The 25,000-nt window shown below is 41.9% G+C and overlaps 2 protein-coding genes across 2 annotated transcripts; both read left to right on the plus strand.

Moving 5' to 3' along the window:
* Positions 1 to 4,122: 4,122 nt before the first annotated feature.
* Positions 4,123 to 8,134, plus strand: LOC134534346 (uncharacterized). The gene is made up of 2 exons (XM_063372757.1): positions 4,123 to 4,396; positions 7,772 to 8,134. The coding sequence occupies exons 1-2, from the start codon at positions 4,162 to 4,164 to the stop codon at positions 8,092 to 8,094; spliced, it is 558 nt and encodes a 185-aa protein (XP_063228827.1). The 5' UTR covers positions 4,123 to 4,161; the 3' UTR covers positions 8,095 to 8,134.
* Positions 7,807 to 24,731, plus strand: LOC134534345 (uncharacterized). Its single transcript, XM_063372756.1, has 3 exons — positions 7,807 to 7,890; positions 20,603 to 21,567; positions 24,411 to 24,731. Exons 2-3 carry the CDS (start codon positions 20,608 to 20,610, stop codon positions 24,525 to 24,527), a joined length of 1,077 nt encoding a protein of 358 aa, XP_063228826.1. The 5' UTR covers positions 7,807 to 7,890; positions 20,603 to 20,607; the 3' UTR covers positions 24,528 to 24,731.
* The last annotated feature ends 269 nt before the right edge of the window (positions 24,732 to 25,000 follow it).

Below are 25,000 nucleotides of genomic sequence, written 5' to 3' on the forward strand. Positions count from 1 at the left end.
TTGGGTTTTTTGTAGTTTTCTTCTACAGACATACATGTGCTTAGCAATGGCGTATGTCCAAAAGCTTACATCAAGTAATGCACTCCCATTGCACAAATCTTTCAAAGATAATATTCATCATATTGCCATCCGGGGCAGTAAGCGTGGGCGAGGCCAGAAACCGGAGTTTCTACAACTCGCTGAGTGCATTGTAAATTCAGATGCACCCCACACTGGTGGAGAATCATTTGAATCGACGGCGGGGGTGCGTGTCTTGTGGGATGGGTTTCGCACACGGGCCTGTGTGTGCGCTGGTAGGTTGTGTAATGCTATAAAAGTTACGTGTACATAATTCGGCGGGGGAGTGAAGCTCCCCGCCAGTTAGATCGGCTCTGTCTTCGACGACTCTCCAGGGGTCATGTACTCGCTCGGGGCCAACCAACTTCCAAGGCGAGAACCGACCAGAACAATCTTTCATAGTCTGGCTCGTCACCCTCCCCCCCCCCCCCCCCCCCCCAAACCTGAGTGACGACGTGCTGTTTATGTCCGGCCATGTGTGTTGTGAGGGAAGCCTTCTTTTCACAGACCAGAGAGCCACACCCAAAGTATCCCGAAGTTCATGTTTTTTCCGTATCTTTAATGTAGCTATCCTAACCAAATCAACCGTCCACAATGTTTTAAAGTATTTATAATGTAGCTAACCTAACCTAATTGACCATTAGTATCCTTTTATCAACACCGCCATATTTATTTACAATGAACAAAAAAAAACCGAAGATGCACGATCGGGAGTTTGGTTCTCTCGTCTGTGAAAAGAAGGCTTCCCATGTGTGATGACGCGGAACCAGCAGCGACTACAAGAAACTTTACAAGCAGCGACGTAAGGCGGTTGGTCTGTCACCAAGAGCTAACTGAGACAAGACAGGTGGTGGAGGAAAGAAGTTGCATGTAACAGCTTACACCTGTAACACCCATGACCCGGTCATTAGAATGAAAAAGGGCAGTATGCCATGTTTTCTTTACCTTGTTTGCACTTTCGGGTAAATTTGTAAACGCCAGATTTCAAAGTTTTAAAAATCATAACCTTTTCGATTTAGAAGCATTTCACCATCGAAATTAATCACGCAAGCTGCGAATATAAACGGACAGCGATGCCCAAACCCTGCAGAAAAGAAAAAGAAGATAAAAAAACAAGTAAATAATAAACCCTGGTGGCTTTAACTTGTTCGGTTGACGATTTCGCATATCTAATGAAGTCAGAAAGTAGAAAGAGCGATAAGATTTGAATGAGTGATTTGTAATGACATTGGTTTAATCGGAGCTTTATTCCGACGTGAGTGACGACATCGGCTCACAGTAAGATGTGTTCCGAAGGCATGAACCATGAGTCACCACGTCTGCCTGTAGATTACCAGGAACCGATAAGAAAAAATGCGCAGCTGTGTAATTGGAACGAGACAACTTCCCATTAACCGATGCGGTGTTGCTATGCTTGAATGGTTGACATGTTGCCATACTCTGGTTCCAATGTTATCATTCTCGGTTCCAATTTGACCTGCTCACTGGTTGCAGTGTTGCTATGCTCGCTGGTAGTAGTGTTGCCATGCTGGGTGGTTGCATTGTTGCCAGACTTGCATATTTGCAGGGTTGCCATGTTTGGTGACTGCAGTTTAGCTATGTTATGTTTGCATGTTTATAGCCTGCTGGTGAGTGTCTGTAAACTCCACACGCAGCATATGAAACAGTATAGACAGCAATTAGTCTTTAATTTTAATGCAAAAGCTCATAAAACCATCCGAGAGTGTATTTAAGGGAGGTGCATGCATTCATACATTTGAAAAAAAATTAATATTAAATCCACATAAAAATCGATCATAGCAAGCAATGCGTGGTAAAATTTTATCTGCCCAAGTTTTGAAATTGTTTCAACAAAATGGACAAACTTGCAGTGAACTAAATGGGTAAACTTTGAAGGAAGCAAAATGAAATGAAACTGGTACCGTTCTTGACCCTGGTACTGTAAGTGTTGAGGGGCAGGAGGCGCTGAAGCCCTCCCCTCCCCCCACTTCTGCCTCTGTCCAGCGGGTAGCCTACCTCTTCCAGAGTCCTCAACTTCTTGGAGTAGTTGCCGCGCTTGTCAATCTTAAAAGAAAGTAGCGTGAATGATTTATAAAGGAAATCGAGTGATACTTGAACGTTTTATAATATTATTGACAGTAATTTTGCAGAATGCAAAATGTGTAAACATAAACTGACTTGATGTAAGTTTTTGGACATACGCCATTGCTAAGAACTTTTTCTGTTGAAGAAAAACTAATAAATAAAATAAATAAAAATACACAAGAAAGACAAAAAACACACAAAATTAAGCAAACAATTGTTGTTGTCAACAATAATATAAACACCACAAAATATTCCGAAACAGAAATATGGTCAACAAACAAAGAAAAAACAAAGAAAAAAGTACTAAGTGAACAAAAAAAAAACACACAAATAATGACAACACAAAAATATTGAAACCATTGTGCTGAATTATTTTGGTTTCAATATTTTTGTGTTGTCATCATTTGTGTGTTTTTTTTTGTTTTTTTTTTGTTCACTTAGTACTTTTTTCTTTGTTTTTTCTTTGTTTGTTGACCATATTTCTGTTTCGGAATATTTTGTGGTGTTTATATTCTTGTTGACAACAACAATTGTTTGCTTAATTTTGTGTGTTTTTTGTCTTTCTTGTGTATTTTTATTTATTTTATTTATTAGTTTTTCTTCAACAGAAAAAGTTCTTAGCAATGGCGTATGTCCAAAAACTTACATCAAGTCATGCACTCCCATTGCACAAATCTTTTAAAGATAAACATAAACTGTCGTTCAAAACATCAACAAAAAAAAAGGGGGGGGGGTTGTCTGTAAAGTCGGTTTACGGACGATAATTTTACGTGATAACGTCATAAGAAAAACTGATGAAAAAAAGCATTTTTTTCAAATATTATTTACAGTTTTTTGCAAATTTAATTTAAATAATTTGTTTGAATATAATCACGAACAATTAGTTTTATAAAGCCCGCCTTTAACATGTTTGATATTATAGAAAATTTTCTCGCACTGTGGTTGGCCGGTTCTTGCACGCTCGGCTCAGACGGAACGTGACAATGAGTCGTGCTTTTTTGTGCGTGCAGCCGGCGTTAATCGATTTATAAGACGTTATCACATACAAAAATATATGCAATTTCTCGTTACCTTTGGCTTTGCTAATTTTGTTTCATTGAATTTGTACGTATGTTTGAGATTTTGAAGGTTTGGAGTAAAATTTGTTGAGTTTCATGGCGTATCACGTTCAGGCAATGTCCAGTTCGCCCGTGAGTGTACTGTTGTGTGTACCAGGCACCGGCAGTGACATTCACAGGGTGTGGTAGTGGAAGTGAAGTATGCAAGTGTGGAGTTAGACGAATATGAGTTCTTCTCGCGTACTTCCAAGTAAAGAAACATCACGCCATTTTGAAAAGCGTTTTGTAGATTATGTTTGATTGAACACAAACTCGTAAAATAGGGTTCAGTTTATTTTTCACCTTAATTGAATAACGCAACAAAAAAAAGTATAAGGTTTTTAAATCTGTTTCAACAAATACTACATGCAAACATACCGTTTGTAAAAAAGGAAACAAAGGTAGAAACTTAAGTATAATGCCATTAATGCGTGTGTTTGTAACTGAGTTATACGTTTTAGCTAAATTTAAAATTATTTATCTAAAAATTAATGTTAAGAACTTTTTTAGTTGGCTATTTACTTATATCCATGCGATATACTCTAAGTAGGTACATCACAAGAATCAGTGAAACAGGCGAGGTTTCAATAATGTAGATAGCTGTGCACTTGAATTCGGACACGGCATTAGTTCCCAGAGCTTCCCCTTTGGCGAGGTAAGTTAAACTTGAGTAATAATAAAATGTTATTGAATTTCAGTAATCATTGATTATTGTCTATGAGTCGTTAATCTTCTGTTTGAGGTATAAAAAACATTTAGCACATACTCCGTTTGGATTAGTTTTATTTGCGTGCAAACCGTTAGGTATGGAGTTTGATCTTCATCGTGCAAATATCTGATAGTGAGGTTGTATCTGCGCGGTTGGCAACACTGGCGGCGCGCCGAAGGTCGCAGTACATCTGCTCGCCCGGGGGGGGCAGGGATGTGGGGGGCTCGCGCCGTGCTGGCAGTCAGCGGCAAGATGGCGCCGCGCTCCGCAGGCAGCAGGGACCGGCCTGGAGACGCGCACGAGGCGCAGGAGTACGACTCCACGAGTCGCCAGGCCAAGGTGTACCTGTTCACCCGGCCCGTGGACAGAAGCCTGCCCGACTCCATCGAGTACCACCACTGGGCGCTCGTGTTCGTCTTCCAGGGCGACGACGTGCGGACCGCAGAAGGTGAGCTGTGGCCTGCTCCTAGCGGGCACTGTCGCAACCATGCTGCTTAATGCTGCGGTCAAGTGCCGGCACTGCTCCTAGCGGGCACTGTCGCAACCATGCTGCTACCTGCTGCGGTGTAGTGCCGGCACTGCTCCTAGCGGGCACTGTCGCAACCATGCTGCTTACTGCTGCGGTGAAGTGCCGGCACTGCTCCTAGCGGGCACTGTCGCAACCATGCTGCTACCTGCTGCGGTGTAGTGCCGGCACTGCTCCTAGCGGGCACTGTCGCAACCATGCCGCTTACTGCTGCGGTGAAGTGCCGGCACTGCTCCTAGCGGGCACTGTCGCAACCATGCTGCTTCCTGCTGCGGTGTAGTGCCGGCACTGCTCCTAGCGGGCACTGTCGCAACCATGCCGCTTCCTGCTGCGGTGTAGTGCCGGCACTGCTCCTAGCGGGCACTGTCGCAACCATGCCGCTTCCTGCTGCGGTGTAGTGCCGGCACTGCTCCTAGCGGGCACTGTCGCAACCATGCCGCTTCCTGCTGCGGGATAGTGCCGGCACTGCTCCTAGCGGGCACAGTCGCAACCATGCCGCTTCCTGCTGCGGTATAGTGCCGGCACTGCTCCTAGCGGGCACAGTTAAACCTGCTGCTTCCTGCTGCGGTGTAGTGCCGGCACTGCTCCTAGCGGGCACTGTCGCAACCATGCTGCTTCCTGCTGCGCGATAGTGCCGGCACTGCTCCTAGCGGGCACAGTCGCAACCATGCTGCTTCCTGCTGCTTCCTGCTGCGGTGTAGTGCCGCCACTGCTCCTAGCGGGCACTGTCGCAACCATGCCGCTTCCTGCTGCGGTGTAGTGCCGGCACTGCTCCTAGCGGGCACTGTCGCAACCATGCCGCTTCCTGCTGCGCTGTAATGCCGGCACTGCTCCTAGCGGGCACTGTCGCAACCATGCCGCTTCCTGCTGGGGTGTAGTGCCGGCACTGCTCCTAGCGGGCACTGTCGCAACCATGCCGCTTCCTGCTGGGGTGTAGTGCCTGCACTGCTCCTATAGCGGGCACTGTCGCAACCATGCCGCTTCCTGCTGCGGTGTAGTGCCGGCACTGCTCCTAGCAGGCACTGTCGCAACCATGCCACTTCCTTCTGCGCTGTAGTGCCGGCACTGCTCCTAGCGGGCACTGTCGCAACCATGCCGCTTCCTGCTAGGGTGTAGTGCCTGCACTGCTCCTAGCGGGCACTGTCGCAACCATGCCGCTTACTGCTGCGGTGTAGTGCCGGCACTGCTCCTAGCGGGCACTGTCGCAACCATGCCGCTTACTGCTGCGGTGTAGTGCCGGCACTGCTCCTAGCGGGCACTGTCGCAACCATGCCGCTTCCTGCTGCGGTGTAGTGCCGGCACTGCTCCTAGCGGGCACTGTCGCAACCATGCCGCTTCCTGCTGCGGTGTAGTGCCGGCACTGCTCCTAGCGGGCACTGTCGCAACCATGCCGCTTCCTGCTGCGGTGTAGTGCCGGCACTGCTCCTAGCGGGCACTGTCGCAACCATGCCGCTTCCTGCTGCGGTGTAGTGCCGGCACTGCTCCTAGCGGGCACTGTCGCAACCATGCCGCTTCCTGCTGCGGGGTAGTGCCGGCACTGCTCCTAGCGGGCACTGTCGCAACCATGCCGCTTCCTGCTGCGGTGTAGTGCCGGCACTGTCGCAACAATGCGGCGTGCAAGTTAATTAAAGCATTCGCCATTTTACAAACGTGAATGATCAATATGTGTAACTTTTTCAACCTCGCTTATTTATTATAGCGATAAGTTAGTAGTTAGTACTTCCCCCTCCCCAGTCTACAGTCCTTTTTGCAGCGTAAATTAGGATGATTTGCGTGCTATTAGTTTGTGCCCTACACAATATATACACGGTCTACGTCAAATTTGGGCCCTTTGCTTGCTAACAATGTTTTAGTCGTTGCAGCTTGGTCTCATATGCAGTATACACACACACACACACACACACACACATGCGCACACGCACGCTCACAAGGTTATGTTAAGTTGAAGGAATACGTAAATCTGTTCACGGATACTTTCTCACTGAATGCAGCCTTGAAACTAAGAAAAGACCTCGTATTCGCTTCGTGCTACCAACTGATACACACGTTGGACATAACACCATCCGAAGCCCGAAAAGAATGTTCACAATCAAAGGTTACGGCATATACCGTCACAACATCTGCAACAGTCGAGGTTTAAGGACAACAGCTGTGTTCATAATCACGAAGCGTCTTGCTGCGGTAATAACTCAACAATGTTCGTTGCTTACCTTGCGGTTTATCGCTAGGTGTGTGTTCGTAATCAACCCGCCTGGCTTGCTGTCGGGAATTATCTCGTATCGCATGTTTGTGCGGTTCTGTGCAGGGCTTTCTTCCCACTTACAGGTCCGGCGGCTGCCTGCTCACGTGACATGAAGTGGCGACAAATGGTTCGCATCCACCTCTCGGCGTGACACAGTAATGGCACTGCCGGCTCTCCAAGTACATGGAGCCCACAACTGGCTGATAAAACATTTCTTGTGCATGAGGTTAAAGTTAAGACCTACGCCTACCTACGCCTATACGGTGTGCAGAGCTTCAGAACAAATTACGCCATTTGCAAACTGCTAAAGATATCTACATAGCCTAATTGTTGTCTGTTTGCGAAAAATTTATTTTTAATAATATGCTGAGGACGGATGAGTACTTAATTTTTCAACTGTATTTTTTCGAAAATTGAAATTGGCTGAAACCAGTGGGTTTTAGGATACAATTTTGACATGAATACCCGGTAGAGTCTTGAGAGCATTCAAGGGACTTGCATTACAGCCTTTTTACGTGATAACGCCTTATAAATCGATGAACGCCGGCTGCACGCACGAAAAAGCATGACTCATTGTCACGTTCCGGCTGAGCCGAGCGTGTAAGAACCGGCCAACCACCGTGCGATAAAATTTTATATAATAACAAACAGGCTTAAAGCGGGCTTTTTAAAGGCAGCAATTTAAAACATTTGATTTATTTTTCCAATTTTGTCATTTCAAATTAACAATTTATTGACATTGATTTTATTTCAGTTTATTTCTATAACTAATTGTTCGTGATTATAGTTGAACAAATTATTTAAATCAAATTTGCAAAAAAAATGTAAATAATATTTGAAAATTAAAAAAGTGCGTAATTTTTCATCACTGTTTTCTTATGACGTTATCACGTCAAATTATCGTCCGTAAACCGACTTTACAGACAACCCCCCTTTATTCATGTGCCGTGTAGTGTTAAGGTTCCGGCTCAGCTATGCCGGGCGCCAGTCCAGAGGCGACACCGCGCCGGCAGACAGCCCCGGGGTCACCCAGGTCCCGCCCGTGCTGTCCGCAGGCTTCCCGGACGACAGCGAGCGGCTGTACCCCAAGTACACGAAGCTGTTCCCCGAGGAGGAGGGCAGCTACTACACCCTGGGCAGCATCAGCACCTCGCCCGCGGCGGTGCTGCAGAAGGTGCGCGACAACCCCTGCAACGGCGAGAAGTACACGGCCACGTGGCAGAACTGCCAGACCTGGCTGCGCGCGCTGACCGCCTCCCTGGGCGACGGGGTGGAGGGGGGGCTTCGCGAGTTCAAGACCTTGAGGGAGGCCAACCCCGTGGTGGCAGCCGCCGGCAAGAAGAAGAGCGCCAAGGGCTTCGGCTCGTTCAGCAGCTAGTCTGTAACAAGCTTCACAAATACAAGCCCGCTTGCTTCTATTGCTTATAGTGTCTGTACACCCTTTTGCCTTTTCTTTTTTACATGGTTGCTTTGCATTACTACTCATATTATTATAATTAACTTTCCAGTGGAAGCTTGGCTTCTGGGTTGTAGCTGTGTCCTTCGCAAATAATTCCCCAATGTTTCGATCGACACTGTAGTCGCCATCATCAGGGAGCAGTTACCAGTTGAGATCAGGGGCGCAACAACTAAATTTCCAAAAGGGGGGGGGGGGGCAATATACCTTTTTTATAAAGAATCATTGATCCCCCCTATTGAAGCGGGGGGTTCGGGGGTCCTCCCCCGGGAAAATTTGTATTTCAAGGTGGAAAATGGTGCTATTTAAGCAGTTTTATTATCTAAAAATTGATTACACAGCACTTTCTTTGCCCCCGTTTGCCCCCACTTCAAGGTTTTAGAGGGGGGGGGGGCAAAATACCCTTGCCCCCCCCCCCTGTTGTTGCGCCCCTGCTGACAGTTGTAGTCATTCTGACAAGGAATAAATAAATGTTAAACACAAATTACTGTTTACATGATAAATTATTTTTAACAATCGGTAAATATTAATAATGAGACATTCAATGAAAGTATGTGCAATGCTGGAAAGAGGCAAACTTTTTAAAATTAAATTATTTAAACAAAAGGTTAATAAAAATTGTTGAGACCAAAATGGCGTCATGCAATTACATTTCCTTAGGAATGAAAAATCAACAAAATCGGATTGTGCTCTTGATTAAATACTCAAGGAAAATGTATTTCCACAATTCCTATTCCAAGTTTCACCTTACAACATACATTTATCGCCGATGCATTAAACGAAATTTCATTACTTTACCAAGTTGTGTCTGAAACTGCTGTGCTCTATGGCGTGCGTCTGGCAGCAGAGCACTGGGACAGGGGAAACCTTCTTTTCACAGACGAGAGAGCCAAACTCCCGATCGTGCATCTTCGGTTTTTTTTTTTTTGTTCATTGTAAATAAATATGGCGGTGTTGATAAAAGGATACTAATGGTCAATTAGGTTAGGTTAGCTACATTATAAATACTTTAAAACATTGTGAACGGTTGATTTGGATAAGATAGCTACATTAAAGATACGAAAAAAAAAAAAAAAAAAGCATGAACTTCGGGGAACTTCCGGTATTTGGCTCTCTCGTCTGTGAAAAGAAGGCTTCCCCTAGTGGTAATGGCAGAAACTGTTTTTGAAAGAGAGAGCGCACACTGTAACTAAGGATGGCGTGCACGGGGGCAGATGCTCTCTGGAGGAATCACACGTGGGCGGTGTGTGTGTCGCACGCATGCCTGCACCTCTCGGCAATTATTATTTTGTGTATGATCGATAATTGAAATAAGTTAGGATTTTTTTTTTTTTCGGTTTTACTAGTTCTGGATTTTCCTAAACCATAAAATAGTGTCATCTGACAGTATTATTACAAATGTATAAACTGTGAAAGAAAAAATATAAATTCTAAACACCGATTATTTTATATCATACAGTAAAATTATTTTTAGTAACCGGTTACTTTTAATAATAATATATTTAAATAATTATGAATTATGGTCAAACAGAGCTAAAAAGTTTAATATTAAATGACAAAAAAAAATTATGCCGAAAAAGATGGAAACCAAGATGGCATCTTTGTTTAGTTTTATGAAAAGTAAGAATTGAATACTATTCGGTGATACACTAGATTAAATACAACAAGAAAATGTATTTCCAAAATTCTCATTTCAAATATTCCCTTTATTAATTTTTTTTTGTAGATTATAAAATGTTTTCATTACATTATATAGTTGTGTCTAAAACGTTTTCGGCTTTTGCAAAAATATTAGATGGAAACTCAGGTCACCCAACTTGACAAACCAACATGGCTGCGCTCGTCGACGAGCCTTTATTTCACAATTTTTTTTTCCTAACCTAACTAAAACCAAGTGTATTTTGGAGGGGTCCGGGTTAGGGAGGGACCTAGGTGCGTCTCAGGCCGAAGCCTATACGCCTAGTCATGCTGGGATTAGCCATGCAGGAAGAGGGTAGCATGCATCATGTGCTAGGAGGGGGATTGGCCAGCCATGGCAGCGATTGGCGCCATGACTAACTCCCCTCAGAGAGCCACACCCGAAGTTCCCCAAAGTTTGCTTAGCAAATAACTTTTTAATATGCAGCTATCCAGGGCTAGGAAACCGTTTACGTGATTTCACAGCATCTTTAATGTAGCTATCCCAGAGGTGCCCACCCCCCCTAAACACTATGACTCACCCCCCCCCCCCCCCACCTAATGATGCAACCCCCCCCCCCCCCCCCCCGAAAATTTTTATGCCATTTTCTCAATGATTTACTCAATTATTTTATAGTATTATACTTTTTTAGTATTATATTTTATCACATTTTGCATTAATTAAAACTGATTTTCTAATAATAATAATTTTGGTCATATCAGGTAATATTTCCATCCTGAACCGACAGATGCCAAACATTCCTTTTGTTGAGGAAAGTGCGGGGTTGCCAATTTGATTTACAAGATCCCTTTCAATTATCAAAGCACCAGAAACGTATTTTCATATTAGAAGCTATAATTATGTAAATGATATATATATTTTCTCGTCTTTTGACAACTCCCTCCCCCTCCCCCCCCCCTGAAATTTTAATGACGCAGTCTGCGTCGTTACCCCCCCCTTGTGGGCACCCCTGGCTATCCTAACCAAATCAACCGTCCACAATGTTTTAAAGTATTTATAATGTAGCCAACCTAACCTAATTGACCATTAGTTATCATGAGTGTTGTCCAAAATAATAAAAAAACCGAAGATGCACGATCGGAGGTTTGGCTCTCTTGTCTGTGAACAGCAGGATTCCCGCCAGGGCGGACCGTGTAGAAGGGTGCAGGGGGGGAGGGGAGCCCACCCGGACACGTCAGCCGCGAGGCGCCGACAAGTAGGGCGGCAGGCCGCTGCTGGTATTAATACGCGCGTGCGCGGAGCAGTCAACAAACACCAGGAACCGAGGCTCGGCTCCAAGGAGCGCGACTCGCAGTGGGAACTGTGGTCATGTTCTGCTCGACGTGTGGCGCTACCTGTTGGCCGGGCCCGTAACTACTAACAAAAACATTTTTAAAAAATCGGGACGAGAGATTCAAATCCAAGAGATAGGTTTATAATTTTAATTTAACTACTTGATTTAATCTAATTGTGCCAGAAACACTTAATGCTGTTTTGTGTTTAAAAAAAAAGGGGGGGGGGGGGGGGCGGTTGTCCGTAAATTCGGTTTACGGACAATAATTTTGCGTAATAATGTCATAGGAAAACATTGATGAAAAATTGCATACTTTTTAATTTTCAAATATTATTTACAGTTTTTGCAAATTTAATTCAAATAATTTGTATGAATATAATCACAAACAATTAGTTAAAAATCCCGCTTTAACCTGTTTGATATCAGAAGATTTTCTCGCACGGTGGTTGGCCGGTTCTTGCACGCTCGGCTCAGACGGAACGTGACAAAGAGTCATGCCGGCGTTCATAGATTTATAAGACGTTATCACGTCAAAAAGCATTTTCTTTATAAATTAGTTGGAGATATGCCACACCACAAAGTATGTGGCTACCAAAATAAAGTGAATACTTTTTTGCGTGATAATAGCCATGTCAGTACAGTAACATACTGGGTGGGCCCGAGACCACTCAGTCATCACTCAGTCTCAGCAAAGAGTCTCTCCCGGGCCTGAGTGACACACCAGGTCGCACTCCTGACAAAAAGGACACAAGTAAACATATATTTCACTCCCAGGTGAAACATGATTCCTCATTAGGTAGATTTCAAACTCAAAATATATAGCTACTAGATAATGCCCGGCATGCGTTGCAATGCCTCAATCAATTTTTTTTTTGTAATTTTTTACACGTATACTAAGCATCTCTCTTTATCTCTCTAATTCTCTATCTCTCTATGTATATCTCTATAACTCTATCTTTCTATTTATATCTCTATCTCTCTATATATATATATCTATATATCTTTCTAGCGGACCCGACAGACATTGTCCTGCCCAAATGTACATATGGCGGTAAGTATTTCTACGCTGGACATTTTGTATCTTCTCATTATACACACCCCTCCTCTTGGGCACGCCACTGCCGTTACCAAAAACCTTTCCCATGTTTACGCAGAAGGCAACAACAATGCAAAAGCCCGTTGCCATGGAGGCTAATTATCAGCAATGCTTAGTTTTTTTTGCTTTTAAAGCGTGTTTTTTTAGTTTTTTCTTAACTCAGAATCGAGATAAAATATCCAATTGTGAATCTAAACCATCCTCGAATCCCCGTGAACTCACACACAAAATTTCATCAAAATCGGTCCAGCCGTCTAGGAGGAGTTCAGTGACATACACACGCACACAAGAAATATATATATATATATAAAGATATATTACAATATTGTGAACACGATAACTGTCGCAAATTTTCACAAATAACTATCAAACTGATATTGATACATAAAATATAGTAGTGGAAAATCTCAGTCGAGTTCGTTATTGGGTAATATACAAATAAAAGGGGTAGAAATGGCGAAGGTTTTATTGAAAAACATAAAAATCGCTGTAACTCCCATAATATGGAATATATCCGTTTGAACATATTATGACTCGTAAGATTAATACCAAAATATTTTGTCTGAATAAATTTAGAATGGGACCAGCCATAACTGTAAGGGGTTGAAAAAACAAGAGTTGTAGGTTGCCTCCGTAGACACAACATCGAATTCGTATAAATTTTTTATTAATCTTATAATTTGTTAAGTTAAGTTAAATAGTAAACATGTATAAAAGCTATAGTTAAAATAATCTGTTCGTTAAATTAATAAACATATTTGAATTAATGAGTGCAAATAAAAGTAAATTTATCAATTAAATTGTAGATTACATTACACTCCTTTGTATCCATACAAAATAGTGATAATTCAATAAAAATGGTTCAATTTTATTCATAAAAGTATTCAATCATGTCATCAATGTTTTGTTATGACGTTGTCACGTTAAACTATCGTCCGTAAACCGACTTTACAGACAACCAATTTTTCGATTAAACTATAAAAACAGGGTTTCAAATAAAAATAAATAAAACGCGCGACTCCAAACTGAAGGTAAGATTCAGCGCACTGACTCCTCGCGGCGGCGGCCTGCTTGTGGGAGCGGGGGGGGGGGGGGGGGGGGGGGGCGCAGTGCAGCAGGCGTGCAGCAAGCACAGCGATAAAGATGAGATGTGCAGCGTCACTGACGCAGCGTAATTACGGGTGACAGAGGTTGCACGAGCTAACGTCCGTAGTGGCTAGAGAGAGAGAGAGAGAGAGAGAGGGATTTAGAAATTTCTAATTGAAGGTGCTTACAGTATTAAAATTTGATCAACATATAAAAAAAAAATATTTTTTTTTAGAATTAAAACACAAAAATATGTTACTTCATTTAATGAAAAAAAAAAATATCAGAGCCATAAAATAAATCAAATTCACACATTTTACTCGTTTGATTGAGCTGTATTTATAACATAGTGGGAAATTAATTATCCTATACAAAACAATAAAATATATTTTAGCAAAACTCCGTTCCCCCGGAGAAACCCCCGGAATGGCCACCGCATGGGGAGCCCAAGAAAAGAAACGGGCTCCCCATTTGGAAGCCACCTGGAAGGTTTTTTTCTGTTCCACCCACCGTTTCTTTGGTAGCCTGACTTGTTACAAGGGATTGTATTCATACCAGAGAAAATGCCACCATTTCGTCTGGGCAATCCGCCTTGGAGGAGCCGGGGCGCGAACCCGGGTCCTACAAGTCACAAGGCAGGCGCTCTACCCCAGAACCAGAGTGGTAGAGCGGATACTTGCAGTCTTCTTAACACTTACAAGATGTTATTGCCAGGGCCGGTGCAAGGTAAATTGGCGCCCTAGGCGAAAAACCTTAAAGCGCCCCCCCCCCCCCTCCTCCGGACATCCCAAAATTTTTTTTCCTTGCCTCAGAATACATCACGCAAGCCTAAGATTTTGTCAACAATCAAATGTAAGCAGGCTTGTGTTTTTTTTTTTGTTTTGTTTTACAAATCATAAACAGGTCATCGTGGACTTAAAATAATTATTTATATCAATATAAATATTCCAAATTGTTACAAAAATCCATTTCCATCTAGTTTCAATAATCGTTAAACATATTTGTTATATATATTGTGCTTTTAAACTGACAACTTCTATCTGTTTGAATTTGTTTAAATATGTATTTTTCATATGTAATACTTATGTAATATTTTATTGCGGTTCTCTAATGATATATGTATGTGAAATGTGGTTCTGCAAATTGACAACTTCTTCCCATCTGCTTGGGTTGTATAGAAGGCCATAATAAATAAATAAATATTATATGAGCTGTTATGTGTCGTGCTGCGCCGCCCCCAGCTACTTAGCGCCCTAGGCGGTTGCCTAGTTCGCCTGTATGGACGCGCCGGCCCTGCCCCGAAAGCACGAGTTTAATATAGTTTGGTTTGTTATCAACACGAGCTTCCTTCTGGCAGTTGATCCGCGAAGCAATCATGTTCCTACGTGAGATAGTGTTTCATAGCTCGCCAGTACTGTGTGCTCATGCGCAGAATGTGTTTTCAACTACATTTCTGGGCGCTAATCACACGAGTCCATTTGCAGATTAAAATTTTAAACAATATAAGGAAATCGCTCCGATAAGAGCGGAAAAGACTTGAAAAAATAATTTTGCGACTATAGGCTTGATTTTCGACAAAGAATTTTTTATAAAATACTGCCCATATTGATAAAATTCCGTAAACAGTTAATTCTATAAAGTTTTCCTTGCCGTCAGCCACAGATGGCAGCAACGGGGTTACATTTCTGCTTCATTCAAGGTATTAATCCCAAACCAACTCACCGTTTCTGTTACCAAATTCAGGCCTACAACAATAAAGAAGAGTAAATTTGACAGAAAAAGACACTACTAAAGGTAACACTATTCTACTTAATGCACGATGCCTGAAATAAATATCCGCATAAAAAGTAAAGTGAAATGTAGAGACCCAAAATGTATTTTAGAAGCACAAGAAAATGGCAAGTAAAACCACGTTAAAAATGGATTATTTTTTTATATAAATAAATGAGCATTAGGACCTGCTACCAAAAGTAGGCCTATATGCTATATATTAGGCCTAGTAATTTAGACAACTTTGTCATAAAGTAATGAGATTTTTTTTTAGAAATAATTAGAACAATGAATTGTACACGAATTTTGTGTACTTTTTCATCTGCTGCCATGAATATTCCAGCCATATATTTTGGCAAATGGTTAATTTTAATTAAAAAGTTTTAGTTTTATTGCATTATTCACAGAAAGTGCTTTCTTTAGCGCAAATGTGTACTCTTAGATATTATATCTTTAATTTATCTTGTACATTTGTTTCCTGTTATAACATGTACGAGATGATTAATACAGGAAAGGTTTTATAAATTGAACTTGATCTGTTTCTTGGTATGACTATGAGATGTTTGTCTCGTTTTGGGGTTAAATTAATGAACAATTTAAACTGAATTTGCAGAAAATATTTCTGTAAGCATCTTAGGAAAACTAATACGACACTTATTTTCTGTTATTATTTTATCTTCTTGGCTGTTTAGACAATTATCATTTAATTTTTTTTTTTTACAAATATGTCTGAAATTTGTTAGGAAACGTTACTTTTTGCTTACGAGTAGGTATACTAGAAAACAGTTGCTGGAAATTTTTCCGAAGTGATATGGGCATAGGTACACAGAACAAAAAAAAAATCTTTTTACAAAAACGTGTTTGGAATATAGTTTCTAATGAAAATGTTTTTGTAATATAAGTTAAATTTTAGAACACAATTTTATACAATATATATAATTCACTTTGAAATTCTGCAAAATAAACAGAATACGAGATTTTTGCAACTTCTGAAAATAGAAATCTCGTAAATAAGTATAAAATGAATAAAATTATGCTTGTCTGTTACAAAAAATAATTATGGTATCGAGAATATGTATAATTAAAACATATATCATATAAAATCATATAATAAGCAGAAGTCTACAATAAGTTACAAATTAATTTCAAACACATTCCTAATAGCAATAATATGAAACAATAAGGAAAATACAAGCAGCAAAACATTGAAAAAAAAATTAATAGAGAATGTTTGGTACTTTAACCATGCTCAGCTAGTCATATTGGCAGTATTTTTTTATTTGCAAAATGCAATTCCTTTATTGTAATATTCTTCTAGTGCATAAATGTGTTTGAAGAGTCAGACTGGGTTCCAATATTGTCTTCAACCATTTAGTACCTATTTATCTTTATCAAAATCTACTGTTTGGCACCAGAAACTATTCACTAAATTAAACTAACTTCCTTATAAGCTTATGTTCATAATTTAAAAATAAACAGCAGCTGAAAGAATGTTCTAACCAGTCGGAAAGGAATTCAAATAATTTTACATGTGACAAATTTTCCCATGGACAACATTTTTCCACATGCGAAATCTCGCAAAGAAATCGCTTTCATCTAGCCCTCCATGATGATTCGACACGTGTTGCAATATTCGTGATTGTGGCAGCTGTTTCGCAACTTCAAGCAAAACATTAATTTCCACAATTATGTTTACTTCTTCGGCAAGTGCTTTCTGTTTCTCCACAGCATACATGTTATTTAACTTAGGGGCCCGATTTCGACTGCCTAAATTAGCTATGCTTGAGATCGCTAGGAGTTCCTTAACCAATGGTGAGACGAGTCAATGGGCCGGGCAGCCGTTACACTGCAGGTAGTGTGTGTTTGAGGTGGACAGTACAGTCGCGCCTAGAACATTTTAGCCGGGCATGTACCAGACTTCCAAGCGGGTGATATGGGTTAGGGTGGTTTTTCTAAATCTCACGTAGACAGAAATCAATTAGACTACGTTTTTTTTAAATAAACGTACCCCTTAAATCCCGTTTGAACATTGTTCAGCTTGCTGTCTCGTTAAGGGCGACAGTGCGCATCTACGAACAGAGTTGCTCTATGGCTGCGGGACCTGGTGTCTACAGCAGCCGGCGACACGTCTGGGCTAATGTGTGGCATATCTACGAGCAGAGTTGCTCTATGGCTGCGGCACCTTGTTCTCCGCGGTTCAAGACATCTGGATCTTCATGGAATCAACGCCGGATGAACTTTTGAGTTCTGTGTTTCCTTGTAAACTTGCACGCGACAAGAAGAGTGTTCTCCTGCATACGTGCCGAGTTTTAGAAGTTACTCTGAGTAGGCTACTTACTTCATGATTATAATAGTGAGTTAATTTAGTTGTGACTGAACTCATGGGTACCCATGCTTTAATGGTGATGACCATGGTCCCCACATTGGATTACGGGGCCCTGGACCCAGGTTCGGAAACGCCCCCCCCCCCCCCCCCCTTTTCCCTTCAATTTTACAGTCACGCGCTACATTATAATTGCATGGTTATTTCTTACCTGCACTCTTTTTAGGATGTTATTTAACCTGAAAATACAGGGTTTAATTATTGTTACTTTTTTATAAGTTCAAACTAAGCTTTGTTTATATATTTTTTAACTTTAAAATAACCTCAGCAAGTTTTTATTTCACACACTAAGATGAAAATGAAAACAGTTACAGAAAAAATACAATTATTCTGTGCGCGGGCTCCCTCCTGGACCCAGGGTGCCACCCAGCACCACCCTTGTGGGGGCTGTGGTGAAGATGGTAGATTCAGCAGGTTCCCTGGACAGTGGTAGCCCTGAGCCCTGGGCGAGGATCGTGTTTGTCTCAGGGGGGCTGCTTATAGCTGCACCTAACTGTCGAGGGACTATGTGTGTCAGCGGGGGGCTATATATGGCGGCGAGGGCGACTGTCATCAGTCTGTCTCTGGAGTCGCCGCTGTCAGCCAGGTGAGTGCTCTCGCTTCCGTCACCTCTTACCACTTATTACTGTAACAACTGACGTGCCCCCGTTTCGCTGCTTTTGGGGTCGAATATAGAAAATTTGTGGAAGTACTCTACTTAATTAATTATTGACGTTACTCATGCTTAGTTTCTTACATTCAGCTTTATTTGCTATGAAGATAAGAATTTTTCATGATAAAAAAACCTTCCGTTTCACACCCTAGAAAGATGAAATCAGGTAAACTGAAGGGAAAAAAATTTCCTATCTTTGTATGATTGTTGTTCATTCTTAATTTCCAACTTTTATATCTAGAAGATTCGGAAATAGGCCTATGCAATTTTTCTTTGAACATAACTTAACCCCTTTACACCCCTTAAGGGCGAAATCTTGCATATTATTAAAATATTATTTCGTTTATTATCTTTACCATTTAATCTACGTATTACATAATTCGTTTCGGAATTAGATTTTTTTTTAAATAAATTAAATCTTACTCCGTTTTCACCCCATTAAAAAATAAGTATTACGTAACTCAAGATTTTTTAGTTTCTTACTTCTAGTTCTAATTAAAATATGTGTTAGTTTTATTTTTCTTTTTTGTTTTTGTAAACCACACCTACCCCTTTTACCAACCTTAGGGTTTGAATTTCGCAACATGTTAAAATTGTGGTTGGTAGTTTTCGAATGCTTATTATTGGTACCCAATATTTTTTTTCTTCTTATACTATTATATTCGGAGATATAATAATCTACCTTAAAACCCATTAGGGGTTGAATTTCACCAAATATAAACATTGTGATTTGTTAGTTTTCGTGGTTTATTAATGATACCCAAAATCATTTATTACGCTTGATTAGTTTCAGAGATATAATTAATTATCTTAAATACTTATTTACCCCTTTTCACCACCTTAGGGGTGAAATTCTTTAATTATATACAGCCTAGTTTTTAAGTTAGCCAAGGATCTTCCTAATAAAAGAATTGTTAAAATCCGTCTAGTAGTTTTCGATTGATGCTCGAACAAACAGACAAAAATTTTAAAAACCATATTTTTGAAATCTCAATAATGTAAATAGCCATTTCCAATTAAGTTTTCATAATTTCATCCAATGTACAGACTTTTTACCTCGAACAGGGGGGGGGGGGGGGGGATAGTTTCCTGCCCCTCCCTAACAGGATTTCAAAGAAAAGAAACAAGCAAAAACAGAATGAAAAAATCAAAACAACTTAGCTACGTAAGTTTACAGAGACATTATTTTAAAAGAATTATTGTAATCCTGAGTGGGCTGCAATAATATGTTTCCTCCCCATTATGCCTCATACACAGGAAATGTGTTTATAAGTAATCTATATTTAATGCCGCTTTGCGTTTATACTCTTGACTTGTTTTAGCGAAACCTTTGAATATATATACTGCGAAACCATATAATTGACGTAATAACAAAGTATAGAAGACGATTAAATATATATATATATATGTTAGGTTTTCTTTTATCAAATAAAATCATTACTTAAATTTATATGCGTGAACATTGGAGTTTTAAAAGTCTACTACGTATTTTTTTGAGATTTTAGTTGACAATCCATATTTATTTTAAAACTCAACTGTAAAGAACACTTGTTCGTAAGAATGGACCTCCGTCTCACAGACCCTGGCTCCGGGCTCGTGCTGGGACCTACTGTCCTGTTCTAGCGCTCCGCGTTTAATTAAAGAGTTCTAGTGAAGTGAGCCTCTATCTCTAGTGCTATTGGGCCCTTTCCCCCCGCAATGTTTTAAGTGAATCGCCCTAGAGATGTTTATTCGTGCACCAATATTTATTTGGGTATGTCAACACCATAAATAACGGCATTGATCCTTGCAACACGCGTGATCTCGCTATGGAGATTCGTTTGAAACAAGCTGAAAGAATGCAGTTTTACTTTTGGGGGGAAAAAAAAAGTTCCCTTCCACTGAGATGTAACTTCAGGTCGCGGCAGAGCTGGCTGATGACGTGGAAAGCGGCTAGAGAGTCCTGAGTGGGTTACCGTGATGGCCGGCTGACTCGAGGTCTGTGAGCTCTCTTTGCTTCCTTTGCGTTTCACTTGTTTCCCCCAGAAGAGTAGTACAGCTAGACGAATGTTCTGTTAACCAACAAAGTAATCTAATGTGATTATAAGTCAGTCAGGTATTTTTGATAGCAATGGCTATTTTAAAAAAAGGGGGTTGTCTGTTAAGTCGGTTTACGTACGATAATTTTACGTGATAACGTCATAAGAAAACATTGATGAAAAATTCGCACAACTTTTTAATTTTCAAATATTATCTATAGTTTTTTGCAAATTTAATTTAAATATAATAACGAACAAATAAGCCCGCCTTTAACATGTTTGATATTACAGAAGATTTTTTCGCACGGTGGTTGGCCGGTTCTTGCACGCTCGGCTCAGGCGGAACGTGACAAATTTTTCGTTGCGTGCAGCCCCGGCGTTCATCGATATTCATAAGACGTCATCACGTCAACTAGGTGTTCGAGCACCGGCGTGTTCGCGTGTCGGTTCCAGGAGACATGCATCTGCTCGTGGCGTGTCTGCTGGCGTGCCGCGTGGCCTGGTCGAGGGGTGCGCTGGAGGGGGGGCCCTGGCACCCGGGGGAGCACGTGACCTCCGCCGTCTGGCGCGAGCACGCGGGCCCGCAAGACGCCGGCCTCCAGGACCTGGCGGGCCTCGACTCCCTGGACCTGCTGGACGGCGCGGCCTCGCTGCCCGCGCGCTACTCGGCGCCCCTGGCGGCAGTCCTGGGCGAGGTGCTGCGGGCGCTGTGGGGCGTCGCGCGCGCCCTGGAGGCCGACCCCGAGGACCCCGAGGACCTCCGAGTCCCCGGCCCGCTGGGCGAGCCCGCGCTCCACACCGGCCATGACGTCGCGCAGCTGATACGCGCCATCAAGAACGCGATCGAACACATAAAGTCCACCATCGCCCACAAGATCAAGGTCAAGAAATGGCAGAAAATCCACTTCGTCAAGGCTTTCGGCGTTTCGACGCTGAACAAAGTGTCCAGCCTTTTGAAAAAGATAAAAATTGCGCTGAAGAAGATCCCTGTATTCCTGCTGAAGCTCTTGGTGGCGAAAAAGCTGTTCGTTGTGAAGTCGAAGTTGGCACCCCTGAAATATTTCAGTAGCAAGAAGAAAGCGCTGTTGGGACTTGTTTTCCCGAAGTTCGTGGCGCGGGCTGCGCCGCACCCGGGGCTGCTCGCGGGCAGCTACGTGCGCATGGTGCCAGTCCAGACCGCGCTCAGGGAGACGTGGCCTGGTCCACACGCGTGGCCGCCTGGTCCACACGCGCCGCCGCCTGGTCCACACGCGCCGCCGCCTGGTCCACACGCGCCGCCGCTGTGGCGGCCGTCTGCGCCGTACCCGCCGGCCGTCGACTCGTACGGCCGCCCCACTGCGCCCTACGCCGGCCGCTGGCTGTCCAGCAGCCTCCAGCAGCCCCCAGCCGCCGCCTCCAGTCTCCAGCCGCACGCAGAGGTAACTCCACGTCAGCGACACGTACCCTTGTAGTGTTTCAAATCTGCACGATAGATAGTGCTAATGTAGCCAGCTAGTTATTGTATCAATTCATAGAGAGCGTTAACATTTATAACAAAATATTAATCGATATGTTTATGACGGATTTTAACGTATGAATTAATAAATAGTATATACCTAATTGGTAAATATGGAGTGTACGGATTAGCGTCAATAAATATTTTAAAAATCTGAAATAACTTTCATTATATGCTCTTTTATGTCCTCTTTTCATTACAGCCTGCGGAGATAAGAAATTCCAAATACTTTAGGAGATATCGAATTTTTTAATTTTCATATTTGGGCGATATTTGTTAAAAAAAAATTTAAAATTCCGAAAATACTTTTATTCTGTGCTCTTTAACTTCCTCTTTTCATTAAACCCGGCGGAGATAATAAATTCCAAATACTTTAGGAGATATAGAATTTTTTAAATTTTCATCCTGTGCACTCATTTGGCGTGGACCATTGTTGCTTGTTTACAAGTATGATTTTTTTTTTCGCGACGTAGGTGAACGACTACATCATGTAAAAAGAAAATTACGTGAGTTCCTACTGTTCATCCTTTGTCCGGGTTTGTTAGGTCAGGTCAGCTACATTATAAATACTTAAAACTATACAACAAGTAAAATTAATTGATATTATTTTTAATTTCCGTTTATTTTGAAGTATTTATAATGTAACTAACCTTACATAATGGAAAAGTTCTGTTATTTAGGCATTCACGCACACACGGCAAAATATAAAATTGCGACTGTCGAATGATTACATAGGTCTTGTATTGCAAAATAAGAACGGCGATATCTCCAAAATTAATTGGAATTTTTTATCTCCGCAGGCTGTAATGAAAAGAGGACGTAAAAGAGCATATAATGAAAGTTATTTCAGATTTTTAAATTTTTTTTTTAACGTATTTAGAACATAACCATGGCTACCAACGCAGTCAAATACTCGGCCTCTATTCGTCGTACGCAGCAACGTAAACGGAAGAGCTCAGCATTGCCGAGCAAATCCGTCTGAGCGCTGTTGTAGCAACTCTGTTCCGTGATATCCGTCTCCGGGTCATCGTAGAACCTTTGAATATATATACTGTATAGAAGTCGCCAGCCCAGGTTAAAATTTCTAATACGGTTTTGAGGTAGTTGGTTAATTCACCGCCGCAATCGCCACCATCTCTAGGGCATCGACTTGTGGTGGTCCCTAGCGGACAAGTGTCGAACTCTTCAAACACCCCTTCCCCCTCCTGAGTAACGACCTTGAGCTGCAGTGAATGATAGATGAGGGGTGCGGGGAATGACAGCGGGCGAAAGCGCTGCGCTCTAACGTGTAAATAACAACTAAGACGATACAGGGCGTTACGGCAGCGCACTGCAGCAGTGAAGTTCCCAAGCTGCTCATCATACGCTTCTGAAAAACGTAGAGTAAATCCTATCCACTCGCGACTTCTATACAGTATATATATTCAAAGGTAGAATGTACCGTAGTCTGTGTTTAACACGCTTGCACGCGTGCTTCTGTAAAAAATGTCTTTCATTCAAATTTGACACTTGTGTTCAATGTATGTAATAATATGGATGACTGTTTTGAACGAATTTAAATAGTTCATAGTAGTATCTAATGACCGAGTCTGGCGCAATGTATTTCTTGTGGGACTACGATTTTTGGTGTTGGCTTGGCAATATTAGGTATTCGGCCATTTTCGGACGTTTCCGCCGCTCTTCGTTGATGATAGGGACCTCGCCAACCATCCTCGGTAACATTCGGCTGTAATCGTTGCCATGGCTGGCCAATAAAAAAAAAATAAAAAAATAATTTTAAAAAAATCCCTTCCTAGCACATGATGCATGCGACCCTCTCCCTGCATGGCTAATCCCAGCATGACTAGGCGTATAGGCTTCGGCCTGAGACGCACCTAGGTCCCTCCCTAACCTGGACCCCTCCCAAATACACTTAGTTTTAGTTAGGTTAGAAAAAAAATCAGGACCTCACCAACCATCCTCGGTAACATTCAACTTTTTCATCGCAATCCTGTCTGGTGGTTCGCTTGTTGTGCTAGTATTGCCTGCGAAGAGCTCTACCATCGTACCTTGCCACCAACTTGAGGGGTTAGCCTGACCAACCTATCTGATGTGTCTGGCCACCAGCTGATCGTGTTATCCTGACCACGAACTGGAAGTTTTTAACTACCAACTGGATGTGTCTAGCCAACAAACTGAATGTTTCTGCATGCTTAATACATGCCTGACCACTGACTAGGCATGCCTTGATGCTCATTGGACGTGTCTGGTTAATAGACTGTCATGCCGAGCTGCCCTGAAAACACATGCAAAGGATTTGCTTCGCACTCTAAGAAAACTGCAGAAATCTCAAAAAGCTAGAAATTTCCTTGTGTTAGTAATTGCAGAAATTATGTACCTAAGAAATATTTTTATTTGTAATTTTGTTGTTTTAATTCTCGAAAATGTCACTTCAATGTTAAATTTAAATAACATTTGCCTTATTTTATATTTCATTAGTAGATGACTTATAGAACCTACTAGGATTTCACAATTATATATTTACTAGTTTTGATTGTCTAGTGAAATTGTTACTAAATATTTACCATCAATTCCGTAAAACTGGCTACTAGTTCAAGCATTACAATTCTCGTGAAGTTTTAATGCAAAAACACAACAAATTGACTTGGGGATAGTCCCTGCTGAATTGCCTGTGTGTGTATGAACATGTGTTTGAGACCAGCACTAGCACAGCGTCAGTGCACGAGGGTCCCGGTTGTGGTGCGTGCACGTGTGACTGTGTCGCAGGGCGCTGCCTCCGTCTGGACCAGCAGTCTCCAGCTTCCAGACAGTCTGACCTCGCCAGGAGCCCGGCCAGCAGAGGGCGTCTTCCACGGCCAGCACAGCTCAGGGCTGCCGAGCTAGCGCTGCGGTGTTTTCCCCGGCGACTGCACTGCATGGGACGAGAGAGACATCAGCACCAGCTTTTCCCTTTCTACGTACATTTCGTATATGTGTGAACGCTGAACGGTATACGACTCCATAAATTCGATGAAGCTTATTCTATGCATCACCGCTTATAAAATTTTATGTTTTGTGTACTGTACAATAAAAATATCTCTACAGAAATGTTTGCCAACAACCATTGCGTTTTAAATTATTTTTTTGAATTTACACAGGTCTGCATACAGAATGTTCAAATTTTTAAATATGTATCTGGTTTCATTTGTCACAAACTAGGTAGCATGAATTGTGAAGTTATCTGATACATAGGAACAAGCTTGTATGGTGAATTTTGATAAAACAGAAATCATAAATCATAAAATTGACCAACAGTATTAATCAAAATTTAACTAAAATCACAAAAATCTATTATTTTGATATAATTAATTCAATTA

Source organism: Bacillus rossius, chromosome 7, assembly GCF_032445375.1.
Source record: "Bacillus rossius redtenbacheri isolate Brsri chromosome 7, Brsri_v3, whole genome shotgun sequence".
In the NCBI taxonomy this organism is placed as follows: domain Eukaryota; kingdom Metazoa; phylum Arthropoda; class Insecta; order Phasmatodea; family Bacillidae; genus Bacillus; species Bacillus rossius.

Bases quoted from the DNA above. Each gene is read 5' to 3' on its own strand.
- LOC134534346 (XM_063372757.1), top strand. From the start codon at position 4,162: ATGTGGGGGGCTCGCGCCGTGCTGGCAGTCAGCGGCAAGATGGCGCCG. The intron at 4,397-7,771 runs GTGAGCTGTGGC...TGCTGTCCGCAG, and splicing joins CGACGTGCGGACCGCAGAAG to GCTTCCCGGACGACAGCGAG.
- LOC134534345 (XM_063372756.1), top strand. From the start codon at position 20,608: ATGCATCTGCTCGTGGCGTGTCTGCTGGCGTGCCGCGTGGCCTGGTCG. The intron at 21,568-24,410 runs GTAACTCCACGT...ACTGTGTCGCAG, and splicing joins GTCTCCAGCCGCACGCAGAG to GGCGCTGCCTCCGTCTGGAC.